Source organism: Jaculus jaculus, chromosome 3 (genome assembly GCF_020740685.1).
Source record: "Jaculus jaculus isolate mJacJac1 chromosome 3, mJacJac1.mat.Y.cur, whole genome shotgun sequence".
NCBI classification, from domain to species: domain Eukaryota; kingdom Metazoa; phylum Chordata; class Mammalia; order Rodentia; family Dipodidae; genus Jaculus; species Jaculus jaculus.
The window spans coordinates 104900619-104926402 of NC_059104.1; the positions used below are offsets into that span (position 1 = coordinate 104900619).

The following is a 25784-nucleotide window of genomic DNA, read 5'->3' on the forward strand; positions in this document are numbered from 1 at the left end:
CTTGAGTTTAGGTCAGAGGGAAGATACCTAGGCACCTGTGCATTTAGGAGATACACTGTAATCTTAAATTATCCATCTTGTACCTAATATTAAAGAGATTGACCTATAATGCACAGAGCAGGCCAGGCTGCCTTGTCAAATATTTTCCCTCGCCTCTATTTTCTCTGCTCATAACCTTGGCTACACCCAACTGATAACACATCTTTGTTCAGAAAACAGAGCCTTAGACCTCGAGGTGATAAGGAATACTTTTGTGGGCATATGCCAACAAACCAGACATTCACCATTTAGTACAAAGGCAGAAATGTATGGCATTATGTTGAGGATGACAGAAAAAAGAGAATGTACAAAAATAGAGCTGACCCCAATATACTAAATGCATATTTTGTTATTAAATGGCTCAGTTACCTTAAACAATCCATTCTGAGCAAACTCTTTTCTAGAAATAAAGGGAAGAAAAAAGCAATCTTTTTCCCAAAGGGTAAGAAGCCAATTCCTTTCTGGAAAACAAAACAAAACAAGCTTTCAAAGCATATACTGGAGGGGCTGGAGAGATGGCTTAGTGGTTAAGCACTTGCCTGTGAAGGCTGAGGACCCTGGTTCAAGGCTCGATTCCCCAGGACCCACGTAAGCCAGATGTACAAGGGGGCGCACACATCTGGAGTTTGTTTGCAGTGGCTAGAGGCCCTGGCACGCCCATTGTCCCTCTACTTATCTGCTTTTCTCTCTCTCTATCACTCTCAAATAAATAAATAAATAAACAAAAAATATTTACAACATGTATTGGCTTGTTTTCTAGAGCAAAACAACTGTCCAAAATGTAGCTATTCACATCTTACTTCTCTGTCTACATAGGACTTGGTGAAATTAATATTAGTTTATATAAAATGGTTTAATCCTTGCATATTTATGTCTGATTATTTTGTATGTATTGAAAAATCATTCACTTCTGTCAAGAGATTCTAGATGGAAATTTTGTTTCTTTTCAAAATTTATTTTATTAACAACTTTCATGTTTATAAAAATATCCCATGATGCCGGGCATGGTGGCACATGCCTTTAATCCCAGCACTCGGGAGGCAGAGGTAGGAGGATTGCCATGAGTTCAAGGCCACCCAGAGATGACAGATGACAGAGTTAATTCCAGGTCAGCCTGGACCAGTGTGAGACCCCACCTCGAAAAACCAAAAAAAAAAAAACAACAAAAAAACCCATGATAATTCCCTCCCTCTCCCCCCACTTTCCCTTTTGAAACTCCATTCTTCATCATATCTCCTCCCTATCTCAGTCAGTCTCTCTTTTATTTTGATGTCATGATCTTTTCCTCCTGTTATAATGGTCTTGTGTAGGTAGTTTTAGGGACTGTGAGGTCATGGATATCCAGGCCATTTGTGTCTGGGGGGAGCATGTCGTAAGGAGTCCTATCCTTCCTTTGGCTCTTACATTCTTTCCGCCACCTCTCCTGCAATAGACCCTGAGCCTTGGAAGTTGTGATAGAGATATTGCAGCACTGAGAACTCCAGTCACTTCTTTCCAGCACCATGATGCCTTCTGAGTCATTCCAAGGCCAATGCCATCTGAAAAGAGAAATTTCTCTACCAAAAGTGAGAGTAGCATTAATATATAGATGTGAACATTAAGAGATGTGCTTACTGGGCAGTTTGATGAGCATAGTATATACTTTTAGCCAGACAGCAGCAGACGTTACACCCCTAGGGCTCATGACTACTCCTGTTTTAAGTTTTCAGTATCCGGGATGTATTCCCTCCCATGGAGTGGGCCTCCAGTCCAATTAGAGAGCAGTTGGTTTCCACCATGACAGATGTGCCACTATTGCACCCGTTGGCTCATTTGGCCTGGCTGGCCAAATATAAGGCTTGCAGTGTCCACTGTTGAGTATCTTCACTGTTGATTTCTCTTTCTCCCACTGAACTGCATGCAGAATGGCTCTAGATGGAAATTTTTTGGTAAGAAAATGTCACAAATTAAAAGGACAGTTGAGGGCTGAAGAGATGGCTTACCTGTTAAGGCATTTGCCTGCAAAGCCTAAGGACCCAGGTTCAATTCCCCAGTACCCACGTAAGCCAGATACAGAAGGTGGTGCATGTGTCTGAAGTTTGTCTGGAGTGGCTAGAGTTCCTGGCACTCCCACTATCAAAACAATAAAAGTAAAAATAAAAGGACAATTGGGAGGTTGGAATACTAATCCTGGTTGCACTTGACTGGGAGCTTCTTACTTTCATATAGATATATTTATTGACTAGCAGTTAAGTGCAAGGAAGTTCTCTAAGAGTTAGAGATCTCAGGAGATGAATTGGGTGGCCCATAGGAATAACAATTCAAGGGTGAGTTGGACTATGAAGGATGCTGTGATAAAACATATGTTGAGGGCTGTGGGAGAAACTAACAGTGACTGCTATTCAGGAGCTTGGGAAGGCACACTAGAGCAGGTAGACTTTGGAAGATGCTAGGCCAGGTGAAGAGGAGGTTGTAGAATGCATCAGTTTCTTCTTTCATGTGCATCAAAGACAGCCTGTAATACAGTGACATTTACTTATTTTGGAGTTTGTGTACAGTGTGTGTGAAGTCGTGTGTATAGTGTATGCACATGTGCATGCTCCAGGTACACATGTGGGAGACAGAGGAGAGCATCAGATGTCCTCTTCTATCAACCCTTCTGCACTGTTTCCTTGAGATGGAGTCTTACTGAACCTAGAGCTGCTGTTTTAGGTCAGATTGGCTGACCCGTGGGTTCCAGCCCCTGCACTGGACTGAGGCTACAGATGTGCATGGCTAAGCCTAGCTTTTTACATGGGTGCTAGGGATCATGGCAAGTACTCTTATCTGCTGAAGTATTTTCCTAGTCACTATTGACTTATTTTTTTGGTGTGTATGTGTAATACATGTGCCGTATGTGTGTGTGTGTGTGATAGATCATGTGTGGACACCTGCAGTGGCCAGAGCAGGATGCCAGGTGGCCTCCTTATGAGTCTCCCTCCTAATTTCCCTGAGATAGGGTCTTGTATGAATGTGAAACTCCATATTTTTTTCTTTTTCTATTTATTTATTTGAGAGAGAGGAAAAGGGAGGGAAGGAGAGAGGGAGGAAGAGAGAGAATGGGCACACCAGGGCCTCTAGCCACTGCAAACGAACTCTAGACACATGTGACACATGAGCATCCTTGTGCATCTGGCTTACGTGGGTCCTGGGGAATCAAATCGGGGTCCTTTGGCTTTGCAGGCAAATGCCTTAACCACTAAGCCCCTCCCTATTGTTTTGAATTAGACTGGCTAACCAGCAGGCATCATCAATTCTACTGTCTCCACTTGACATTTGTTTAGTTATAGGTAGATTGTGAGCAGCTTTAGAACAAAGACATGTTTATCTTTAGAACAAAGCCATGTTATCTTACACAGATAGTATTTAAGTTACAGGTGTCAATAGAAAAGGTAGAGACATTGTATGAAAAAAATGTGATTTTCATATGTGCATTTATAAATATCAAAGTTAAACAGTACTCATTTGAAAGGACAATGACACTATAGTTATACTCACCTTGAAACACACAACTTGACTATCTATGGAATAATTATTATATTACATACAACAAAACCACAAGCCCCTTTCTAGGTAGGTGGTTAACTCATTGATAAAAGCAATCTTTGTCTTGCTGAGCAATATTGTTACAAGGACGAAAGAAGGGGGTATTTGTGAAAAGAGGTCTGTCTGGAAATTGATGTCTTCTTGCTCATCATATCCCTGTGGGAAGCAGATGTGAGGTAAGCACTGAATATACTAGTTCTAGTGCTCTCTCCATGACTACCTCCCATAAGGAGAAACTTTCTCCTTTTCTCCTTGGAGCCTTTCTCTTCCTGACCTGCAACTGAACTTCCCTTCACTATGAGGAAGGACTGTGATTCTCTTCCCCTTCTCATTTTTATTTTAAAAATGTGCTAATGGAAACTTTCATTTTTATAAATTATTTTCTAAAGTTAGTACACAAAGCAATAAATTTCATTATGAAAATTTTGCATACGTATATCATTATACTTTTTTTATACTTCCCTTAATGTCTTCTTTCCCATCTTTGGTGGTCCCTCCACTTCTCAATTAGTCCCCCTTTTGTTTTAATGTTACATATATTCCATTTCTCTCTCTTGTCACCCCCACCTTAAGACCCATTCCTCCCCTTTTAGTCAACTTTCTGGCATTAATTCTCCCTAGCTCATTCTAGTCTTTTTGTTTGTTTGTTTTTGTTTTTCAAGGTAGGGTTTCACTCCAGTCTAGGCTGACTTGGAATTCACTCTGTATTCTCAGGGTGGTGAACTCACGGCCATCCTTCTACTTCTGCGTCCCAAGTGCTGGGATTAAAAGCATGCGCCACAACGCATGGCACATTCCAGTCTTTAATAAAGTTAGCTACTAGAAATTCTAGGTCAGGGGCTGGAGCACTTAACTCAGTGGTTAAGTGCTCTTTCTGTGTAAGAATGATGGCTTGAAAAAACCACCCAAGTTCAAGTTTCCAGAACCAATTAGCCACACAGGTCTGTAACTCTAGCCCTGTGGTGAGCAGAGATGAGAATTTTGGGGCCCACAAACAGCAAAGCTCCTAAATCAGTAAGAGACTCTGTTGCAACGAAAAACCAGACAGGTAAATGACAGAGGGGGACACCCAATATCCTTCTCTGCTGCTGGTGAGCCCATGGGGCATTGAAAGTGAGTCCATGGGCTGTCTGTACATTAGCACATACACATGCATAAACCACACATGCATCATACCACACTTAGGCAAAAAGAAAAAGAAAAAAGAAGAAAATTCTTGATCCTACTAAAATAAAGGACACAAATTGCTATCAGCCTTCTCGGGTCCTAGTTTGCGTATGATCAAATGAAAATGGCTGGAATGTTTGTACTGAGATGGAGCTAAGGGGTCTTAGAGGTTATGCATCTAGCCTTCCAACCAGCAGGTAGAATAGGTCTCTGGTACTAAGAATAACACCTATATTAGTCCCACATAGCACGGGGTCAAGTGGCACCAAATCCTCTCTATGAGGCTTTTCAGGGGTGAAGCCCTTACACTGTTTCACTGTCTGCACGTGCCCATGTGCTTCACTGAAAACTCCTTACTGTAACTTTTGAGTGTTTGCTCTAGTTTCATCCTTAGTTTCTTCACACAATGTCACAATTTGGTCGTGGTGATAGGTGGGCAGGAGATATCATAATATGATAGCTAAAAAATGAACATCAACAATATAAACAGGTGGTTTTGGTCTAATTCAATGAAGGTGCATTGTTAACATATAACAAAAGGCATAGTTTATCTGCATTTATATGTAATATAATAATATGCATAATGTTTAGTGAGCGTTTATCAGGTGCCACTTTAGTTTGCTTAAGCTGCCAGAAGAAAGCAGTGACTGCATTCCAACTAGTATCTGCAGTGACTTTGTCTTCAAAGGGGTTAAGACTTTAATATATGAATTTTTGAGAATTTATTTTTATTTCTTATTTTTTTTAATGAGAGAGAGAAGAGAGAGAGAGAGAGAGGGATAATATTGGTGCACCAGGGAGGGCCTCTAGCCACTGCAATCCAACTCCAGATGCTTGTGCGTGCATGACCTTATGCATGAGTCACCTTTGTGTGTCTGGCTTATGTGGGATCTGGGGAGTCAAGCATGGCTTCTTAGGCTTTTCAGGCAAGCACCTTAACTGCTAAGTCATCTCTCCAGCCCTAATATATGAATTTTAAGGGGTTTATAACATCCAACCCATAACATATAACAAGTATATGGTACATATTTTGTGATTTTTTTTTCTCACAGCAGAACTTCCAGAGAGGTAAATGTTCTACTCAATTTAGAAATAGGGCAACTGTGCTTAAGTTATGAAGTAGTTTATTCAGAGCACAGCTAGTAAATGGCAGAGTCTAGATAGTCAGCTTCCAGAACTTGTAATTTTAACTACTTTACTGTAGAGTCTTACCTCTCCTTATATCCTCACCTGCTCCTGCTTTTCTCAATAGATGGAAGAAATTTCTTATGAAATTAGCATTGGATAAAATTTCTATACATCCTCACACTACCATCTGGTGGTGTAAACAATTAAAGCAACCCCCAGTTTCCTGGCAAAGTCGAGGGAAATGCTCTTAAAATGCAACTCCACAATACACTTCTAGAACAGGCAGAAATGTTATTTTTATTAACCACCCTGTCCTCCGGTCCATTGGGCACATAGTTGTACTGTGGTTAAAATACATTGCATCAGTATTTCTCTGACACATACTAGTTAACTTGCTGTCTAGTTGGGGTTCCACATATGGGACTAGGGTGCTTAAAAAATAAGATATAACTAGAAAAGTTAAAAATGATGGGATTAGGGGTTGCAGCTGTAGCTCAGTAGGTGAGCAATAGCCAAGTATGTGCAAGGCCATGGATTCTGTCCTTAACACTACAAAAATAAAATAATATGATTATTAAGTTGGTATTTGCTGGTGATTTAATAATAGTTTTAAGACCTGCTAAATGAACATGATTAGGCCAATTAACATTTTTTTCCTGGATTTAAGGCCACAAGTATATTTGAAATAGTCAGGTCCCTAAAAAAAAATAGAAATATCAGTTTTAGTAATGTATGGACACACACACACACACACACACACACAATGTAGTATCACAGCAGGAGCACAGATAAGGCCAGAGCAGAGACACAAATTTCATTTTTAGTTTCTAAAATATTCCCGAGTTGGATTTTTCCAAGTTGAGATATTGGGAGAAAGAAGCAATAGCAACAAAAAAAGGTCTCCTGAGATCACATGCAGAGGAAGGGTTATAGACACCAGCTGACTAACATTCTGCTTCCTGCTTTTTATTGAATTTTATTCTTTGAGGGAAAAAAACAGATATTGCTGATGTGCACACCAGCCTATGGCTGCTATACACGGACTTTGAAAAGATACCATATTTTCTGTGTTTGTGTTTATGTGTACTGCTGTATACAGCAAGGAAAGTAGAACCTAGAGATGGGTTGTCCAAGCTTTTCAGTCACAACCCTTACCCGTGCCACACACAATCCCTTGAGTATCAGATATAACTAGTCACTGACAGTTATTGAGGGTCCACCATGTGACAAGGTGCCTTCTTCTAAGGCTAAGGGATCATGTCAGAACTTGTGTATCCAGCAGGGACTCATGGGGATCCCAGGCTCACACCCAGGACCTTATCTGGGCATGTTTATGGACAGTATGAGTATTTTTCTCATAGAAAACAGAAGACTTCTTGTTCCTTTCTTATTCTTGTCAGTCCAGTTTCTGTCATGTGTCTAGGAAGCATATATATCATTTTCTACCCATCCACTCTCCTTGCTTCTCCCCATTCTGTCAGGAGAGAATTCATAAATGTCATTGGTTACAAATCCACTCTCCACACTCGCCAGAGTCACAAACCCACTTTCTGAAGGGTTCACAGCCATGTTTTCATAGTCACAAGACACGTCCTCAGGAGTGGAATCTCCAGAACACACTCGGAATGAGATGTTCTTCAGGTCTGGCCGGGGCTCAGCTAAATCAGCTTCACTTTGTTTTCTTATGACATTATAAACCTCTAAGTCTGGGCTGTTTTCTTGGTGAGGAGAGGGCCAGATGGCATGTGGCTCCTTTGTGCTAGGGTCTGGCTGCTCCCGTTTTCTAGGAGGAAAGAAAATCAGGCTGAATGTTGAGACCAGGGGATTGAACATATCCCTGTGCTCCTCTTGAGGCAGAGGAGGTAGCATCAGGGAGTCTTTAAACTGTATTTCATGCCTACCTACACCTATAGGCCATGGCTTTGGGAAGCAGGAGATAAACCTGAAATGTGTTCTATTCATAGTGATCTGACACTCACTGCAGTCAGTATGAGACACAGGTCATTAGTTTGGGCCACTAGGTTCCCTGGAGAGTTCAGTGATAGAAATGAACAGGCAAAAATAATCACACTTAAAAAAACCCTCTCATCTCTAAGTGAAATTTAGCCAACTCCTATCACTACAAGTAGGGTAATAATCTGGAATAAATGTAACAATAACTTTGACTTGAACACCAACAGAGATCATATTTCCATATCATATTAGTTATTATAGCTACCTTGAATTTTTTATGCTCATTCCTACTTCAAACTTGATAGTCATACCCACCACTAAACAAGCCTCAATAAAGAAGCTCATGTTTTACTATATCACATATTCATTTTGGAAATATTTTGCTAAACTATATAATAGCATAATTACTTCCTTTGTATTTTGGTGCATTTTGTCTTGTGAATTTAAAAATATTGTTGGGGGCTGGGCGTAGTTGGACACGCCTTTAATCCCAGCACTTGGGAGGCAGAGGAAGGAGGATCACCATGAGGTTGAGGCCACCCTGAGACTACATAGTTAGTTCCAGGTCAGTCTGGGCTAGAGTGAGACCCTACCTCAAAAAACAAAACAAAACAAAAAATATATTGTTGGGGCTGGGAAGGTGGCTCAGTGGATAAAGCACTTGCTGCACAAATGTGAAGCTTGGAATTCTGATCTCCAGAACCCACATTAATGCCATGTGGGCATGGCAGCTGCCTCCAATCCCAGTGCTCAGAAGCAGAGACGGAATCCCTGAGGCAAGTTGGTTAGCTAGACTAGCTGAACCAGTGAGCTGTGAGCTCTTATGAGAGACACTACCTTGGTAAATTAAAGACTAGAGTGATGAAGGAAGACACTAGGTATCAACCTCTGGCTTGTACATGGACTCACATGTGCACATGCATACATACATGCATATACACATACACATGTAATAAATTAAACACAAATTGTTCTGGAGACTGGAGAAGTAGCTAAGTGGTAGGGCACTTGTCCAGCATGTACAAAGGCATGAGTTTTGGTCTCCAGTAAAATCAACCACTTCCACAGAAAATGGCGGGGGTGTTCTGAGAAGTGGTCCACAGGCTCCGTCAGCCTGCTACAGGGATTTGTGGCACAATAAAGGTAACAAATCCTTGGACCAGATAGGGTGTAGTTTTGTTTTGTTTTGTTTTTGCTTTTGTTTCTCGAGGTAGGGTCTCACTCTGGCCCAGGCTGATCTAGAATTCACTATGTAGTCTCAGGGTGGCCTCGAACTCACGATGATCCTTCTACCTCTGCCTACCAAGCACTGGGATTAAAGGCGTGCATCACCACGTGTGGTTATGCTGTAGTTTTGAATTACATAATATGCAATGGTCGAACTGAATTTTCCCTTTAGATTTAAAGGAAATCACTAGTAAAAATGATCATAGTAATGACTAACAGCCTGAGTGTTTATTAACACACTTTAATGTACATGTATTCACTGTTTTAATCCCCATAATAATCCTTTAAGAAAATTATTAAATGAAATAGGTTCTACATTAGAATTTTACCAATTCATCTCACACTGGTCATCAGAGTGAGTCAAAATTTATGTTATGCTTTAATTTCCCCATTTTAAATACTAGCCTTTTTGTATGCATACCACGATGACAGGGAAATAAAACTGTAACTGAAAACAGTTCCATGCACCTAAAAAATGGGAGTATATAATCCTGACCTATACAGAAGTTGTCTATGCTGCTCAGTATAGCTGTTTTATAGCAATCACTTTTTTATTTTCAATTAAATGAAAAATCAGTTTAAAAGAATATGGCTCATTCAATTTGAATAGTGTGCCTTAGTGTCAGACGCTTACCAAAATGCTTTGAAACAGACATTTTTCATGTGGTGCATTAGTCATTCTGACTTACCCAATATTTTTGGAATGAGGACCTACATTCATGGAAGCAATTTGTTGGTGATATGTGGATACAGGGAGTGAATAACACAGTTTCACCCTTTAACTTGTTTAAGACCTTCCATTCATGCAAAATAAAGACTTAAGATCTCTCTTAATCACAGCTCAGCACAGATGCTCAGTACTTCTGAATGCCCTGGGTCAGATAGAGGGCATGCTCAGGTCTGTAATGGTCCCCCTTTGGACCTACCATGCTTTTTGGTGAAGTCAACAAGGAAATACCCAAACCTCAGAGTGCAGGGGGTGCAAATGTTTACACGATGAAGGTGTTACTTGCCTCCTTCTATAGATCCAAACCCAGCATACAACTGCAGTGACCACAAGGAGGAGGAGAAGGGGAATGCTGGGAATTAAGATGTAGGCAAGATTCAAGGCAGCTTCTGAAAAAAGTAGAAAAGCATATTATCCGCACTGGTGGTGGTGGTATATGAGTGTCTGTATGTGTGTGTGTGTGTGTGTGTGTGTGTGTGTGTGTGTGTGTGTGCATGTATGTATGTATGCATGTATGTGTGTGTTTTAAACCTGGCTTTAAGAAAAGCATCACAACACAGAATATTCAAAAGGGCATATTCCTAAGGAAATAGATACAGTTATCCCTTTAGCAGAGTCCCTAGTTTCAACAAATACATATTTTTTACCTATTCTATTTTTCTATGTAATAATAAAAAGTTTAAATTTTGAGATCTCTTTCAAATAGCAAAAGAGAATATTTAATAACATATATTATATTTTACTAAATATATATATAGTAGTATGTATGTATATGTGTATATAGATAGATAGGTAATTTTTAGTAAAAAGATTCTTTTTTTCCCTTGTCAGTCTTCTTTGTAAAGCAGTGATTGCTGAAGCAGTGTTGATGCCTTTGCCTCTAAGGTGGGGGTGGGAAGAGGAAGTGAAAAAGTTGTAAGCCAGAAGTCTCAGTGCCATTACCAGGAAAAGGAAAGAGCGCATTAACTAGACTTTAAAACCATCCCAATATTCTGACAGACCAAGCTGGTCCAGCTGGGCACATCAGCACTGACTGTGAAGAGGCTTAAGGTGTGCTCCCCTCAACTTTGCAGTTCCTTAAGACACAGAGGCAAGGATTGTTCCCCACAGGGGCCTTGGGAGGAAGGAATCAAGCTTGAAGACCAACCCCCACCCCTGCTACCACTCATCCAAAATTCCCAACTGCTCAGAGACTGTTGCTTTTTCCTTTTCTTTTGTTCCTCCTGTGAGGCCACAAACCTGACAGCCACCAAAACCAAACACTTCAACAAAATATACTTTACTGATATAATAACAAAAAGCAATAGAAATGTCATGCACCTCAGACAGTGCTTTATTTTTTTCAGTGTATTGCCATGGGTTATATCTGTTATATAAATTAGAATTTGGCTAGTCCCTGTCTCTGGTTTCTGGGAAGGAGGCTCTAACCTCATAATTTTCCAAGTCCTAGGGTTGACTTTGTTATTCACGAGCCTCTCAGACAATACAGAATTGATTGTAAGATTTCTCAGCATTAGAGCCTAGATACCAGGAAGGCCCAACAGAAGATTATAGTGTGGAGGAGCGATCTTTTGAGCTGCCTGTACCAAACTCCTTTCCTGGAGGTTGAGTTGTACCAGTGACCAACAAATAGATCAGTTGTGCCTATGTAACTTAAAACAAATAATACCTCTAGACACCAATGTGCAGTACACTTTCCTGGTTGGTTTATACACCAATGTTATAAATGAAATATATTAACTTGCTTTTACATGATTATGATCACAATACCAGAGAAAATAACTTAAAGGAGGAGAGACTTATTTTGGCTGTTTCAGAGAGTTCAGTATGTGATCACACTGTTGAGCAGAACACATGGTTGTGGTAGCATGTGGAGAAGGAGGCTGTTCATCTCATGGTGGACAGGAAGAGTAAGGGACCAGGGATCAAAGCTAACCTTCAGTGGCATGCTCCTTGTGACCCACTTCCTTCCATTAGTCCTCACCTCTTAAAGTATCTAGAACCTCCCAAAATAGCACCTCCATCTGGGGACCAAGAGTTCAACAAATGAGCATATGGAGAACATTTCATGTTCAAACCGTAATAAGAAGGTGATACATCCTGATTCCACTAGAAGACAAACTGTAATAATGACGAGGGTGATACATCCTGACTCCACTAGGAGAGGTCACAGAAAGTGCACATTCAGAATCCATTTGGAACTCACCCTAGGTGACTTTGTTTGGCTGTTTTTGAATTGGATCCTGTATAATAAGATGCATAAGCATATCATTTTCCTAAGTTATGTGAGTTGTTTTAGTGAATTAATAATCCTGACAGGGTTCTAGGCACTCCTGGATTTGTAGCTAATTAATCATTAGTGCAGGTAGTTGAGAACCCCCGAACTTGTGGCTGACGTCTGTCTAAGGTGAAAGCAGTTGTGGAATGTGTCTTTCAGCAGTGGGTGGTGGTGTGTGGGGGGGGAAATCTGTGTAAAACTCTTAGTGTCAGAACTGAATTGCACCTTAGTAATATTCTACTTCATTTTATGGACTCAGTAATGCTCTCTGGTAAGTATGACAATATTATAACTACCCTTATGCAAATGACTAATCTGAAAAAAATGTTGTTCAGTGACAAAACCCTAGATTTTCCTTTTGACACAGGGTGAGTTTGAGGCTGAAAGCCCATCAGCACTCTAATGGATACCCCATTTTCCTTTACATTTTATGATCTAACTTTTTGAATGTTTATCTTTCCCATTTCCTCAATTGTTTCCCAGATGAATACTAATCACAGATGTTATGCATCGCTTGGGCTTTTGTGCTGTTATTTTTCTGTATCTACTCTCTCAGTTCCATGCTACCCTACCTCTTATAGCCATGGTTTCCCCCAAGGATTTGTCTTTGCGGTGATAGACAGTGTGATCTTTCACCTTCTATTAAGTCTGTTAAACCTAAGTGTTTTAGGATGGCTCCTGTTGCCTATAACATTTAATACAGTCTTTACAAAGTCACCGATGCCTTGGACCTTCCATTTTTAAGAAGTTGTGGGAAGAACAAAAGGATAATTAGTGATCAAGGGATCCCATTATCTGCTTCTCCCATGTGAGTTCTGCACACACCTTTGCTTTCTTTAAATGTTTCTTTGGCATCTTCTTTCTGTGTTTCTTCTGGAAGCATGGGTGTTGCTGGCTTTGCTCCTTCACCTGGGAGAGAGACATGGACTTGAAAAGTTGCAGGAAGACATAACTATGCATACCCTGAGGTCCTACTACATTCAAAATGGGCTGCAAATATTCAGGATCAATTTGACTAGTGATCTTTATAAACACAGAGAAGTAAAGGGTTGAATTTGTTGCCCTGGAAGTTTAATTGTCTTTATTTTTAATTTTTATGTGTGTGTAAGAGAGAAAATAATTGGGGCATTAGGGCCTCTAGCCACTGCCATTGAACTCACACCACCTTGTGTGTATGTGTCACCTTGTACATCTGGCTTATTTGGGATATGGGGAGTCAAACATGGGTCCTTAGGCTTCACAGACAAGCACCTTAACCACTAAGCCATCTCTCTAGCCATGTCTTCATGTTTTTGGTGAGATATTTTCTGCAAAGGATCAGGCACCAAAATAGCAAGAAAGTAGCTGGTGTTCAGTCAGCACTGAGGTGCCTGGAGAAAGGTCAAAGAATGGCTTACTGCTAATTCTAGGATCATTAATAGTCAGATTGGCTAATTTCTTGTCTCATTAGATTAAATTATTCTTTTCATATTGTCAATAATAATATGAAGAAGAAAGAGGAGGAAGAACATCCCAAATGGGACTTGCAGCTACTACTTTTCAACTTTAACAGACATAGACAATGCCAGAGAGTAAGAATATTGAACTGGGGCTGGAGAGATGGCTTAGGGGTTAAGGCGTTTGCATGTGAAAACTAAGGATGCAAGTTCAATTCCCCAATACCCACATAAGCCAGATGCACAAGGTGGCACATGTGTCTGGAGTTCATTTGCAGTGGTTGGAGGCCCTGGTATGGCCATTCTCTCTCTCTCAAATAAATGAATAAAAATAAGTTTTATAGAATACTAAGCTAGCAGGTGTGGCATATACCTGCCCAAGTTGTTTGGGTTAACACAAATAGCCTTTCTGTTGATTAATCTGATCTAAAGGGCATTTGGTTCTAGATCTATAAAGATCACTTGACAGACTTACCTCCAGGCCTTACAGAAGGAGCTATTGTTGTTTCTTCTGCAGCAGAAAAAACAAAAATGTTAATAAGTAAATTTTTTCCCACCTGAATGAAATTGCCTAGATTATGACATCCATTTCCAATAAACTTTATTTATTGTCACTGTATTCTTTATTGTTGCCAGTTGAGATGAGAGAGATTGGTTAAGTCAAAGAATACTTGTGCATCAGTGACAGTCTCCTTTAAGCTTTACTTCAGTGTTCTTTCTTTTTTGTAAGTATGTTCATGTAGAGATGATACAATCTATTTGTTTATTTTTAAAAATGTACTTATATAGTGGGTACTATATCCCAGAGACCATCCTGAGTGTTTTATGAAAACAAACTCATGGAGATGGCTTAGTGAGTAACAGCACTTGCTACAAAAGTTAAGAGGGTCTGGGTTTGATTCCCAGTAACCATGTAAAGAGCCTGGCATTGTCATGCATACCTGTAACCTCAGACTTGTGGGTGATAGCGCCTACAGAACTGGGGCTCACTGGTCAGTCAGTTTAACTAGAACAAATGGCATCTTCAGGTTCACCGAGAGATCCCATTTCAAGGAAACAACATGGACGTATGAGAGAGGAGGACACCTGGTATTCTCCTCTGGCTTCTGTTGGTCTGTGCACAGGGTATGCATCTGCATACACACGTGCACACTTTATACATACACATACTACACACACCATACTTCACACACATGTAAAGCAGACAAACTGATTCTTGATAACAGTTTTGTGAAGGAGCCTCGTTACTATTCTGGTTTTATACATGAGGAAACAAGGAGATAACTAACCTCCTCAAATTTCACAGTTAATAAATAGCTGAACTCATATTTCAATAATATAAATGTAAACAAAAATCAAAATCATAAGGAGAAATAACTGTGATAGGTAGTAGAGATACAACAGCAAGTGAGCAGTAATCTAGGTTCTTTAAAGAGCTTAAATTCTAAAGGATGGCCCTAAAATATGGACATAGAAGAAAAACTGGTATTAATTTTATATGACATTGATGTACATAATATATTCAGTAGCATCCTGTGGTATACACATTCTGTTGTCCTTCCATAGTTTATCCCACTGTACACAATGGCATCAGTACAGTATGTCCAACATTCTCTGTACATGCAACTATCATGCCTCAGATAATTTCTCTCTCATTTCCCTGAATATTCTCACCTCTTTAGCACACCACAGAAATCATCAAGTGTTCAGATCTGGCTAGCTTACCCCCTACTCCACATTCTCAACTCTAGTTTAGATATGATCACTCGTCCAGTCGCTTGTCACTGTGATGTGTCATCCTGTGGGAACCACTGAAGTGACTAACCTGTAGTCCATCAAGTTGTTAGACATGCATGCTTCCAGACCTCATGAAAGCTATGCAGTGGGAAGGATACATGTGTAAATGGGCAGTTAAAGTACGCTGTGGGGCTGGAGATATTGCTTAGTGGTTAAGGCACTTGCCTGCAAAGCCTGAGGACCCAGGTTCTATTGCCAGATACACAAGGTGGCACATGCATTCGGAGTTGGTTTGCAGTGGCTGGAGACCCTGGTGCACCTATTCTCTATCTGCCCCTTCCTCTCTCTCTCTTAAATAAATAAATAAATAAATAATTTTTTAAAAAGAACCCTGTGTATGAGATGATTCGATTCTCATAGAATCGGGTGCTTTGAAGGCTTACAAGAGAAATTTACTTTTTAACTTCCTGTTTTGAGATAATTTCAAACTTATGAAAATTAACCAGAATAGTACATAAAATTCACAAATGCCCTTCCTGTATAATTTTGCTACATTTTACTTACTTAATTTTTTGTCTTTATATCTATGCACATGTATACGCATATGTTTACATGCATACATGCACATACATGACTTTTCCCCATTGAGTAAGGTGCAGACAGGGAACCCCTTTACTCCTAATGACTTCAGTCTATATTTACAAAGAAAAAGGACATTCTCTTATATAACCAAACTACAATGACCAAAACCAAGGAATTGACTTTGATATAATACTAGTATATAATCTATAGACCTTATTCATATTGTGCCAACTGACATTTATGCCATTTAAAGAACACCATTATCATCATTGTCATCACCATCCTCACGGACTAGGATGCAATCCCAGGTGACTTGTTGCACTTAGTTGTTAGGAGGGAAGGTGATGTTTAACCTGAAACTTGAAGGATGAGAATGAGTTGACTGGGAAAGGGGGAAGATGTCCCAGGCACAGGAAGCTGCCAGTAAACTCTTAGGGAACAGCAAATAAGGACAAAGTTATTGGGACAGAATGGGAAGAGGAGATAGAGTGGTGAGAGTTGAAGCTAGAAAACGAGACAAGGGTCTGACCATGAAGACTCTTTTCTAGCACTCTAAGTTGGGGGAACTTATCCTGAAGATGGATGGCTTCATAAAACCATATGTCTGGGGCTGGAGAGATGGCTTAGCAGTTAAGCGCTTGCCTGTGACGCCTAAGGACTGCGGTTCGAGGCTCGATTCTCCAGGTCCCACGTTAGCCAGATGCACAAGGGGGTGCATGTGTCTGGAGTTCGCTTGCAGTGGCTGGAGGCCCTGACACGCCCATTCTCTCTCTTTCTCTCTCTCTCTCTCTCTCTCTCTATCTGCCTCTTTCTCTCTCTGTCTGTTGCTCTCAAATAAATAAATAAAAATAAACAAAAAAAATTTAAAAAAAACCATATGTCTGCCTTCCTCTATTGGATCCAATCTCTGTGTTCTGGGAGGCTGCTCTCTATGGACTATCTCATTGGGCCCTCTTGTCTTTTGGTGTCTGATTGGAATTAGCCTATGGGAGGCAAAGGCAGGAGGTCAGAGGATAGGAACAGAGGTTATGGTATTTATTCCTCATGCCCTCTTCCATGTCAGCATGGTTTGACAGAAGCCGCACTGTACATTTACCACTTCCACTGGGTGGGTCCTTTTCCACAACCCCAAGCTTTTTCTAGGTTTTGCTAAAATTATTCCCTTCCTTGTTCCTTTAGGCCTAGGGGTGGTTATAGCTTCCTATTGTAGCTAGTTCCTGGATACTTTGCCATTTCCTGCTCTTTGCCTATACTGCTGCAAATAGTCACTAATTATACTCTTCTTATTAAACTGTCTGTGAGAACTCAGTCCAACTAATACAGGCAATAGTGAAAGTAACAGATAATATAATTTCTTTTTGGAATCAAGTTGAAAAGAAATAGATATTAAAGCAAATTTCAAAATCTCTTACTTAAAAATGTTAAAGTAGTATAAGAATTTAAGCCATTGCCAGACATGGTGGCTCATGCCTTTAATCCCAGCACTTGGGAGGCAGAGATAGGAGGATTGCTGTGAGTTCAAGGCCACCCTGAGACTACATAATGAATTCCGGGTCAACCTGGACTAGAGTGAGACCCTACCTTGAAAAAAAAAAAAGAATTTAAGCCATGGAGTTAATAGAGTATAATGATCAAAAGTGAGGGATCATGGAAAACTAGTTGTTACAAGTGTTTTGCTTTTGCTGCTCTAAGAAGATACATGGCCAAGTCAGTTTAGGTCTTTACAACCTCCCTGTCTGAGGCAACTCTGTGCTGAGGCGAGTCAGGCCACTGCAAATAATTCTTCAGATGGTAGTAAAAGGGAGGAAAAACATCTCTCAGTGTCAAAATTTCCCCTCCCCAAAGTATAGTCTAGTTCAGTTAAATATGATAGTAGTATTTAGTCCAAAGCTGGGTACAACTAGAGTCACTCTTGTCCTGTCAGAAAAGAAGGTGGGATTGGGGCCAACCTGTTGACATCAAAGGTGTAAGAAACTTCAGGGACAGCTCAAGAATGAGCTCAAGTTTGAATCTAAGTCAGTTTTAATACATCAGTCTAGGAAATCTGTACTGAATGACTATGGGCCTGTTGTCAATTCAAACCCTTACAGATTTGGAAGCAAATGCAAGTTGAATTTGCAAGGCATATGTAGAGGGGATAAGTGGACTGGGGAGTTTAAACTTGCTCGTCAATGTGTCTGCTGTCTCTGCTTAGTGCCAGCGAAATCAGGGTACTTTGTCACCTGCCTTACCTAGTAAGCAGCATGTTAATTTCAATTCCAGGAACTAATCTCACACGGCTGTTAGAAGACTTGTAGGATCAATGGTCAAAGCTCCAAGAGCCATCCATACATGTGGACTAAGAATTCATGTCTACCCACAGATAGATATTTTTCTAGATGCTCTTGTAAGTGCTGCTTTATCACAAATAAATTAGATCTTTGCTTTTGTCATCCCTTTCCTTAGCATCTGATAACCTTTCCTTTGCTAGCATTACTCTTCAGAGAAGAAGTGTCATTATACTTCTCTTTACAAGAATTCCCCAAGTTTAATATTGCTGACATTTGTAACAAGCTTCCTCAGCAACTGACTAATACGTTCTCAGTACCAGTAGCTGCTTATGAAATGGTAAAAGAGGTTGAGAATTCCATCATGTAGCTTGAGAGAAGATTAATTACCATCAGAATATTTGCAAATAAAATTGTTCTTCATGTTGCATCTGTCATCGTTCCACTGGAACATGTAAGGGCCCCCGATGCCAGCAGGTGCCGATGGCTGATGGTACATGACTACACAGACCTCACTACCACAGGAAGGCTCATCCACATACCAGTTCCTGTAGGAAAGGAATGGACAATATAGACAACTGTAGAAATACACCCCAAGACTTCCATGCCTTTATCTTCCCATCAGCTTCCACTGAAACACGGACATAAGACTCTGCTTCAGAACATGATCCAGAGAGAAGGGAGAATTGAAGGAATGCCAAGAAGTGGAACCGCATGCTGTGTAGTAAGGGCTTCACAATCAATCATCTGACATTTGCCACAGCCCTTTGCAGGGAGGAATATATTATCACATGGCGTCTGCAAAGTACTATGAGAAAAAGCCGCCAGCAAAGGGCTAGTCTGGACTTTCTTTCTTTTCTTTTAATATCTATTTATTTATTTGCAGGCAGAAAGAGAGAGAAAGAGAGAGACAGACAGACAGATAGGCAGAAAGACATGCCAGGGCCTCCAGCCATTGCAAGTGAATTCCAGATGCACATGCCACTTTGTGCATCTGGTTGTACATGGGTACTGGGAAACTGAACTTGGGTCATTAGGCTTTGCAAGCAAGCACCTTAACTGCTGAGCCATCTATGCAGCCCCCCTTTCTCTCTTTTTTGCTAGCTGGGTTTTCTTTTCTTTTTTTCCGAGATCAGAACTACTATGAAAAGGATGATGTATCTCATTTAAAACTACTGTGCTTCTATCTCCCTGTTTTTCAATAGCCACTACTGCCTTACAATTCCTGGGCAGTAGAAGAGAAGTTCAAGAATTCGAGGAAGAAGGTCCAAAATATAAAGGCTGTCCAAGCAGGCAAGGAACTGTGGGTGAGGGCAGGAGAATATCTTGGTCTTTTTAGTTTTCAAGTCATCTGTACATGATCAGGCCAATGAGTGCCTCAGCCTCCACTGCTTGATGTCTTTGCCCTCCAAAGCCCCTGAAGCAGCTTTGGCTCTAACATCTAGTGGTCTATGGAATTAAATCCTTTCATATGTGTGTGCCCATCAAGAGTAAATCTGCAAGTACTCCCCCACCTGCTAATGGAGGGCTGGGCTTGGTAATCTGCCTGGGTACTCACTAAGCTAGTTTCCTCCAGAACTAGGATCTTACCCTAATGTTCAGACTATTTAGCTCAGCACTGCTGCTCTGCCTATCTCTCCTCAGAGTCTCTCCTCAGGAGAGACAGCTAGGAGATATGTTTCCTGGTGGCACCACAGTGTGACTCTGCTTTGGTCCTGTGTTGCAGGCTGTCAGAAGGAAGATCCTTTGTTGTACCTTTTGGGTTGAATTTCCTGCATGATGGCTGAGCTCGCAGTAAGCCTTTTATGGACAGCGGGGGCCAATGCTGGAGACCACACCTCATTAGTTACCGCCAGCCTGTTTTACAACCCAATTGGCTCTCGCTGTAGCTTTATGCATTCACGTTACTTCATCTCACAGGTAGATAAAATATTATTTCTGGAATATAATTTTGTACTTGAGCTGGTTTTCAGACTCATAACTCACTGAGAGAGGGCAGATGTCTAGAAAGAAGAACTTATAATACTCTGGCAGGTTTATGTGGTAAAAATTTCCCCTATTCTTCTCTAAAAGGACCTCTGGCTACTTACTCAAAGAACCATGCATTGGGGAAATGGGTATATACAGATATTGTATGAACTCTCAGAAATAGGGTATATAGTTGTATACAATTTAGATTTTCTGTTTTGTGAACTCTCTGCTCAGGTCTTTTGCCTCTTTATCTTTGGGATCTTAGTATTTTATTAACATCATGTAATACTTTCAAAATTTACTATGGCTGGGCATGGTGGTGCCTGCCTTTAATTTCAGCCCTTACGAAGCAAAGGTAGGAGGAACGCTGTGAATTTGAGGCCAGCCTGAAACTACAGAGTGAATTCCCGGTTAGTCTGGGCTAGAGCTAGACTCTACCTTGAAAAAAAAATTACTACATGATTGGCTTACATAAAGTCAGTAAATCTTATATTACCTTAAACTCTGTCATCAAGATATTAAGTCTTTTTTTAAAGTAGAGTTTCTCTCTTTCTGATTTATGTCTCTTAAACTTGATATTTTTAAGATACTTGTCCATGGGGGCTAGGAAGATGGCTCAGCAGTTAAAGGTGTTTGCTTGCAAAGCCTGTGGCCTAGGTTTGATTTCTCAGTATCTCCACAAAGCTAGATGCACAAAGTGGCACATGTATCTGGACTCATTTGTAGTGGCGGGAGTTCCTGGTGCTCCTACTCGGAAATTCCCTCTCTCTCAAATAAGTAAATAAATATTTATTTTTTTCGAGATAAGGTCTCATTCAGTCCAGGCTGACCCGGAACTCACTCTGTAGTTCCAGGCTGGTCTTGAACTCACAGTGATCCTCCTACCTCTGCCTCCTGAGTGCTGGTGTTAAAGGAGTGTGTCACCAATGCTTGTCCCTATTACTACATATTTTGGAAAGGAAGAGGCCAATGTTGTGGTGCCATGTGGGTGTGCATCAGCATCAGTGTCTTGATGCTGTGGGTTTAGGAGGATCCACTAAATTGGTGCTTTCCTAGAGTCCCCTTCCTGCTACCCCCACTCAGCCCACAGTTACATATTGGCTCTGACCTCTTGCCCATTATTACTGTTTTCTGTGGTCTGGAGACCTGCTTGACCTCTCTTTATGGACCTCTAGTCTCTCGATATGGTCTCAGTCCAAAGGTCAGACAGCCAGAACCACAGACCACAAAAGCACTGTGCACTACTGCAAGAATGCTGCTGGGCTCCACACACCTGAATAGAGCTCTTCAGATATCAGTTGGGCCCAAGTCCAGGCTGAATTTTTTACCGTCCTGCACTACTCTGGCCAGTGGCCACTCTGCTGTCACTGCCCCCAGAGCTGTGCCTGTCTGGATCGTCTCCCCCTCCCCCATGGATTTGGTACTGAATTTAGCCTACTTATCTGAGTTACATCAAAGGAGTCAGCTCCTGCTGTGAAGGCCACACACTTACCTAAATTTCGATGTGGTGCCATCGGTCCAAACATAAAGGTCCTGACAGGCCGAGTTATTGCTTTGTTTCTCCTCATGCCTCCTGAGCCCAATCCAGAAGTCACCATCAGATGCCAAGAGGTTTTCAATGAACCTTTCTATCAGTCTCTGTTCATTTTCTGATTCGATGCTGACTAGCTGGCCCCCATCCCTTCTGCAGGCTTCTCTGGCGTCCTCAAAGTCCAGTCTTCGAGAAGCATCATGGAAGTAAATGACTTTATAACAAGGCCTCTGTGTCCCTCCCCGGCAGAGCAGTTGCCCTGGAGAATAAAAGAAGGAAATCTGTTTTAGTGTCCTCCAGAAAGTATACCAGGGATGTTTAGAACCATTTGAACAAAACTATCTCTGGGCAGGAAGTCTGATCACTGGGGTTCCCAAAGAAAATGGGTAATCCTTGCAACATGGATTTACAGTGATTTAACCTCTGATGCACATGTTAGGCAGGAAATCCATAATTTTGTTACATTACAGACTGTTGATGAGCAGACTATCTTTTCTATCTTTTAAGCAGGGGTCGATGAAGATTTGTATCTTCACTTTAATGCAAACAAATAAGGTATTTGCGCTACTAGGGAGTTTCAGGGGATTATTATGGTTCAAAGTGAGTATTCTTGTTAAGTTCCTTTAGGTTAGAGAGACATTCTAAAGTCAGTCATGGATTCCTCTCCCTGGAAACCCCTGTCTACATAGCAGGACTAGTTCCCTCGGTCTCTGGTCTGAGCAGAATCTATGAGCATCCACTCCATGGGACTTTCTGCTACTGACAGTACCCTGACCTAAAGATAACACTGAGGTGAAGGCTTATTGAAATTTACCTCTGTACCATTAATGATGGCAAGGGTTTTGCATTTGTATACATAGTTTATCTCATTTAACCCTCATAACAATTCCCCATGGTAGATATTGTTTATGCCACATTTTATAAATGAGAAAACAGAAATTCAGTGAAGTTAATGATTGGTCTATGGTTTCACAGTTATCAGCGGCATTTCCAGAGTCAGAATCCAAGTCTAATTCTAAAGTCATGCCAGAGTCACTGGACTATATTGACTGCTTCCCTCTGCCTGCCAGGGAGCACTGGGAGCCTGTGTAATCTGTGTCAATTGATTGATACCTGAAGGGCTGAAGACATTTTCCAACAAATAATGGGATTCCATTGAGTGGTGAGTAGCAAAATGTTCACTGCTGGCACCTGCTGCTCCAGCTTGTGTCTGGATGACTGAAGTCTTGCTGCATCTAAAACCTACGTCCACTATTCCTTTGTTCAGTACTGTGCTATTGTTGGGAATACAGAAACTAATGCCAGCTTCTAGCTCACAGAACTCCACAGCATGATTCTGGAGCCAGATGTAAAAAATAAAACCACATTTGAACAAAGAACACCATGCCTGCAATAAAAGAGCCAAAATTCCTAGTACTCGGGAGGCAGAGATAGGAAATCGAGGCCACCGAGTCTACATAGTGAATTCCAGGGCAGTCTGGGCTAGAGTGAGACCCTACTTTGAAAAACCAAAAGAGGTAGAGAAAGAGAGACAGAGAAAGAAAGGGAGAGAGAGAGAGAAGAGAAGAGAAGAGAAGAGAAGAGAAGAAAAAAGCCAAATTCTTGGCTCTAGGTGTGAATTGCTAGCCACAGAGTAAGGGTTTGGGTTTGGGGACCTCTTCCCAGACCTTCTGGAATGTTCTCATTTTCCAACTTGTTTTGCAATTGTGTAGGAAGCCAGATAGCCTTCATTTTTCCCAGTACTGTCCAGGATAGAGCACAAATGGCTGCACACAAGCACGCCATTAGGGGCCAATTAGGAAAGAGAACACATAAGACTTTCCAGAGAGCTGCGGTGCACCTTTATTTTCTATTTCTCCTCTCATCACTTTTTTAAAAATTTTTTTAAATTTATTTATTTGAGAGCAACAGACAGAGAGAGAAAGAGGCAGATAGAGAGAGAAAGGGAGAATGGGCGCGCCAGGGCCTCCAGCCACTGCAAACAAACTCCAGATGTGTGTGCCCCTTGTGCATCTGGCTAATGTGGGTCCTGAGGAAATTGAGCCTCGAACCGGGGTCCTTAGGCTTCACAGGCAAGTGCTTAACCGCTAAGCCATCTCTCCAGCCCCTCCTCTCATCACTTTTACAAAGAAATTCTCAATGAGCAGCAACCTGGAAGAGTCCTGTACCTACTCCTTTGTAGGAGAAGCTGTTGCAGCTAGATGATATCGAACAGGACAGACAGATGGACTGGCCCCCAGGTAGATGAGGAGGGCCTATAAGCTGGACTTTCTCACCAAGGGGATGTTCCAGAGAGGTGTGGCTGGGAACACAGGAGGAGCCTGGGTCAGGCACACTTCCAGGATTCCTCGTCGTGGCCCCCAGTCCGGCATGAGGAGAAAGGCAAAGCAACTCCCAGGGGCTTCCCTGCCCTGGCCACTAGCATAACATAAGTTGGGGTTGAGTTTACTGGCAGCCTCCACTTTTCCACTCTGGATTGTCGAGGGAAGGCCTAACTAACATCTTGCTGGAGTTTCCTGTATGGTCCCAAGTCTGCAAGTGAGTGCCAGAGCTGGAGGGATGCCCAGGACCTATCTGGCTTCCCTGCCTTCAGGAAGTGTCTTCTCATTTGCAGGAAGGGGAAGAGAGGGCGGAAGGGACCCCACCAAGTGCCCAGCCATGCAACCTTAACCCAAGCAGCTCCACTGTCCCCCCTTTCTACTTGGAACCCCCCCCATCCTGAAGCCCACTCTAGACTCCTTAAATCAGCACCAGAAGTCAGGACATCCCAGGGGAAGGAGGTTCCCACTGTCCTCCGTCCCTCTTGCCCAAGTTGTCAGTTTATGAGATCCCACCCGCACCCCAGGCCCAGATAGCCGCCGCGAGACACTCATTCCTGCCGGAGGGGGCGAGGAGTCAGAGCACTGTACCTCCTCTGGGGTCCGAGTCGGAGGCTGAAGAGACACAGACAGAAGGAAGAAAACAGTCATTCTCCGGAGCCGGGCGGAGCGCCTGCCCCGCTAAATAATTTCCGGATCTCCAAGCACTCTCATTCTAGGCCGGGAGCCGGCCACCCTCCCCGCCCAGGAGACCGCGAGCCGCTGGCAGGGATGGAGGTGGCTACCTTCCCCGCGGGACAGCAGGTGGGGCGAGGCTGGGAGCTGGTCCCAGGCACTGCAGCGCGATGCTCAAGGATGCAGTCTGACGGGAACCCACTGGAGCAAGATTCCCCACTGCCCCACCCAGCCTGCGTACCCCGTCCCACCCCCTGGCCATCCGGGGCGGGAACGGACTCCAGCGAACTGGTCTCAGTCGCTTGCTCCCTGGAAACGGGGGACTCCGGAGGACTGGGCTCGGAAGTGGGACCGTGGGGCATCTCCCTTCCCACCCCACGGACAGCCGAGGAGTGCGGAGGCCGGGAAGGGAGTCATCCAGAGCTGGGGTGCACGGGGTACATCTGCTCAGGGCGCGCACTCACCGCTCAGCCCACGACCCTTCGCAGCCCTCGCTCGCGCCAGCAGCACGGCCAGCAGCACGGCTTGCAGAGCCTCGGCTGGCTGCATGGCCGGGCCCCGGGGTCGTCCTCACACACCCCGGAACCAAGGAGAAGAAGGCCGGCTGACGGAGGCGTGCCTGCGACGACTGCGACCGACCGCGGCAGCTGCATCTCCCAAGAACGACGGACCCCGCACTGGGAGGAGCCGGGAGGGCGCAGAGTGGCTTGGTCGCCCCTCCGCCTCCGGGGACGTCACCGAGGGGAGGGCAGTCCGGCCGGCTGGCCCGCCCCCGACGGCTTGGCCCGGCGCACTAGGCGCCAGACACTACTAGCCCTAGGGGGCGGCAGGTAGACGTCCCAGGGCGTCTCTGAAATCCGCTGGAGATCCCCTAAACAGTATCACTTTTGCCCCTCCCCGCCACCCCCCAGGGCCATAGCCAAGTCCAGCTCTGGGGGTGTGGGCCAAAGAGATTCAAGGTTCGCAATCCGGGGCTCCGTGAGAACCCCAAATCCTGCTATCTTGGCTACACCTAGAGAAGGATCAGCGAGGGAGGAAGCACCAGTTTCAGAAGTCGGCCGTGTGTCTACTGTCGGGAGAAGTTCAGACAGGGTTTGAAAGACCGCCCACAAAAAGAGGCTTCTTCCAGAAGCTGGAGTGCTCAGACCTCAGCCGCAAAACCATTCTGTCTTTTGCGGCACACA

At 42.8% G+C, this 25784-nt stretch overlaps 1 protein-coding gene across 4 annotated transcripts; it reads right to left on the reverse strand.

Moving 5' to 3' along the window:
• Positions 1–6848: 6848 nt before the first annotated feature.
• On the reverse strand, positions 6849–25212 carry Layn (layilin). 4 transcript variants are annotated; one of them, XM_004666426.2, is made up of 8 exons: positions 25065–25208; positions 24517–24540; positions 21569–21866; positions 18496–18653; positions 13995–14030; positions 12909–12992; positions 10092–10194; positions 6849–7681 (listed from the first exon to the last, which is right to left on the reverse strand). In XM_004666426.2, the coding sequence occupies exons 1-8, from the start codon at positions 25147–25149 to the stop codon at positions 7318–7320; spliced, it is 1152 nt and encodes a 383-aa protein (XP_004666483.1). In that variant the 5' UTR covers positions 25150–25208; the 3' UTR covers positions 6849–7317. The 4 variants fall into 4 exon arrangements, with proteins under 4 accessions (XP_004666483.1, XP_045001552.1, XP_045001553.1 ...); XM_045145617.1 differs by lacking the exon at positions 24517–24540 and having other exon boundaries at positions 25065–25212; XM_045145618.1 differs by lacking the exons at positions 24517–24540; positions 25065–25208 and adding an exon at positions 22721–22809.
• Positions 25213–25784: the final 572 nt, after the last annotated feature.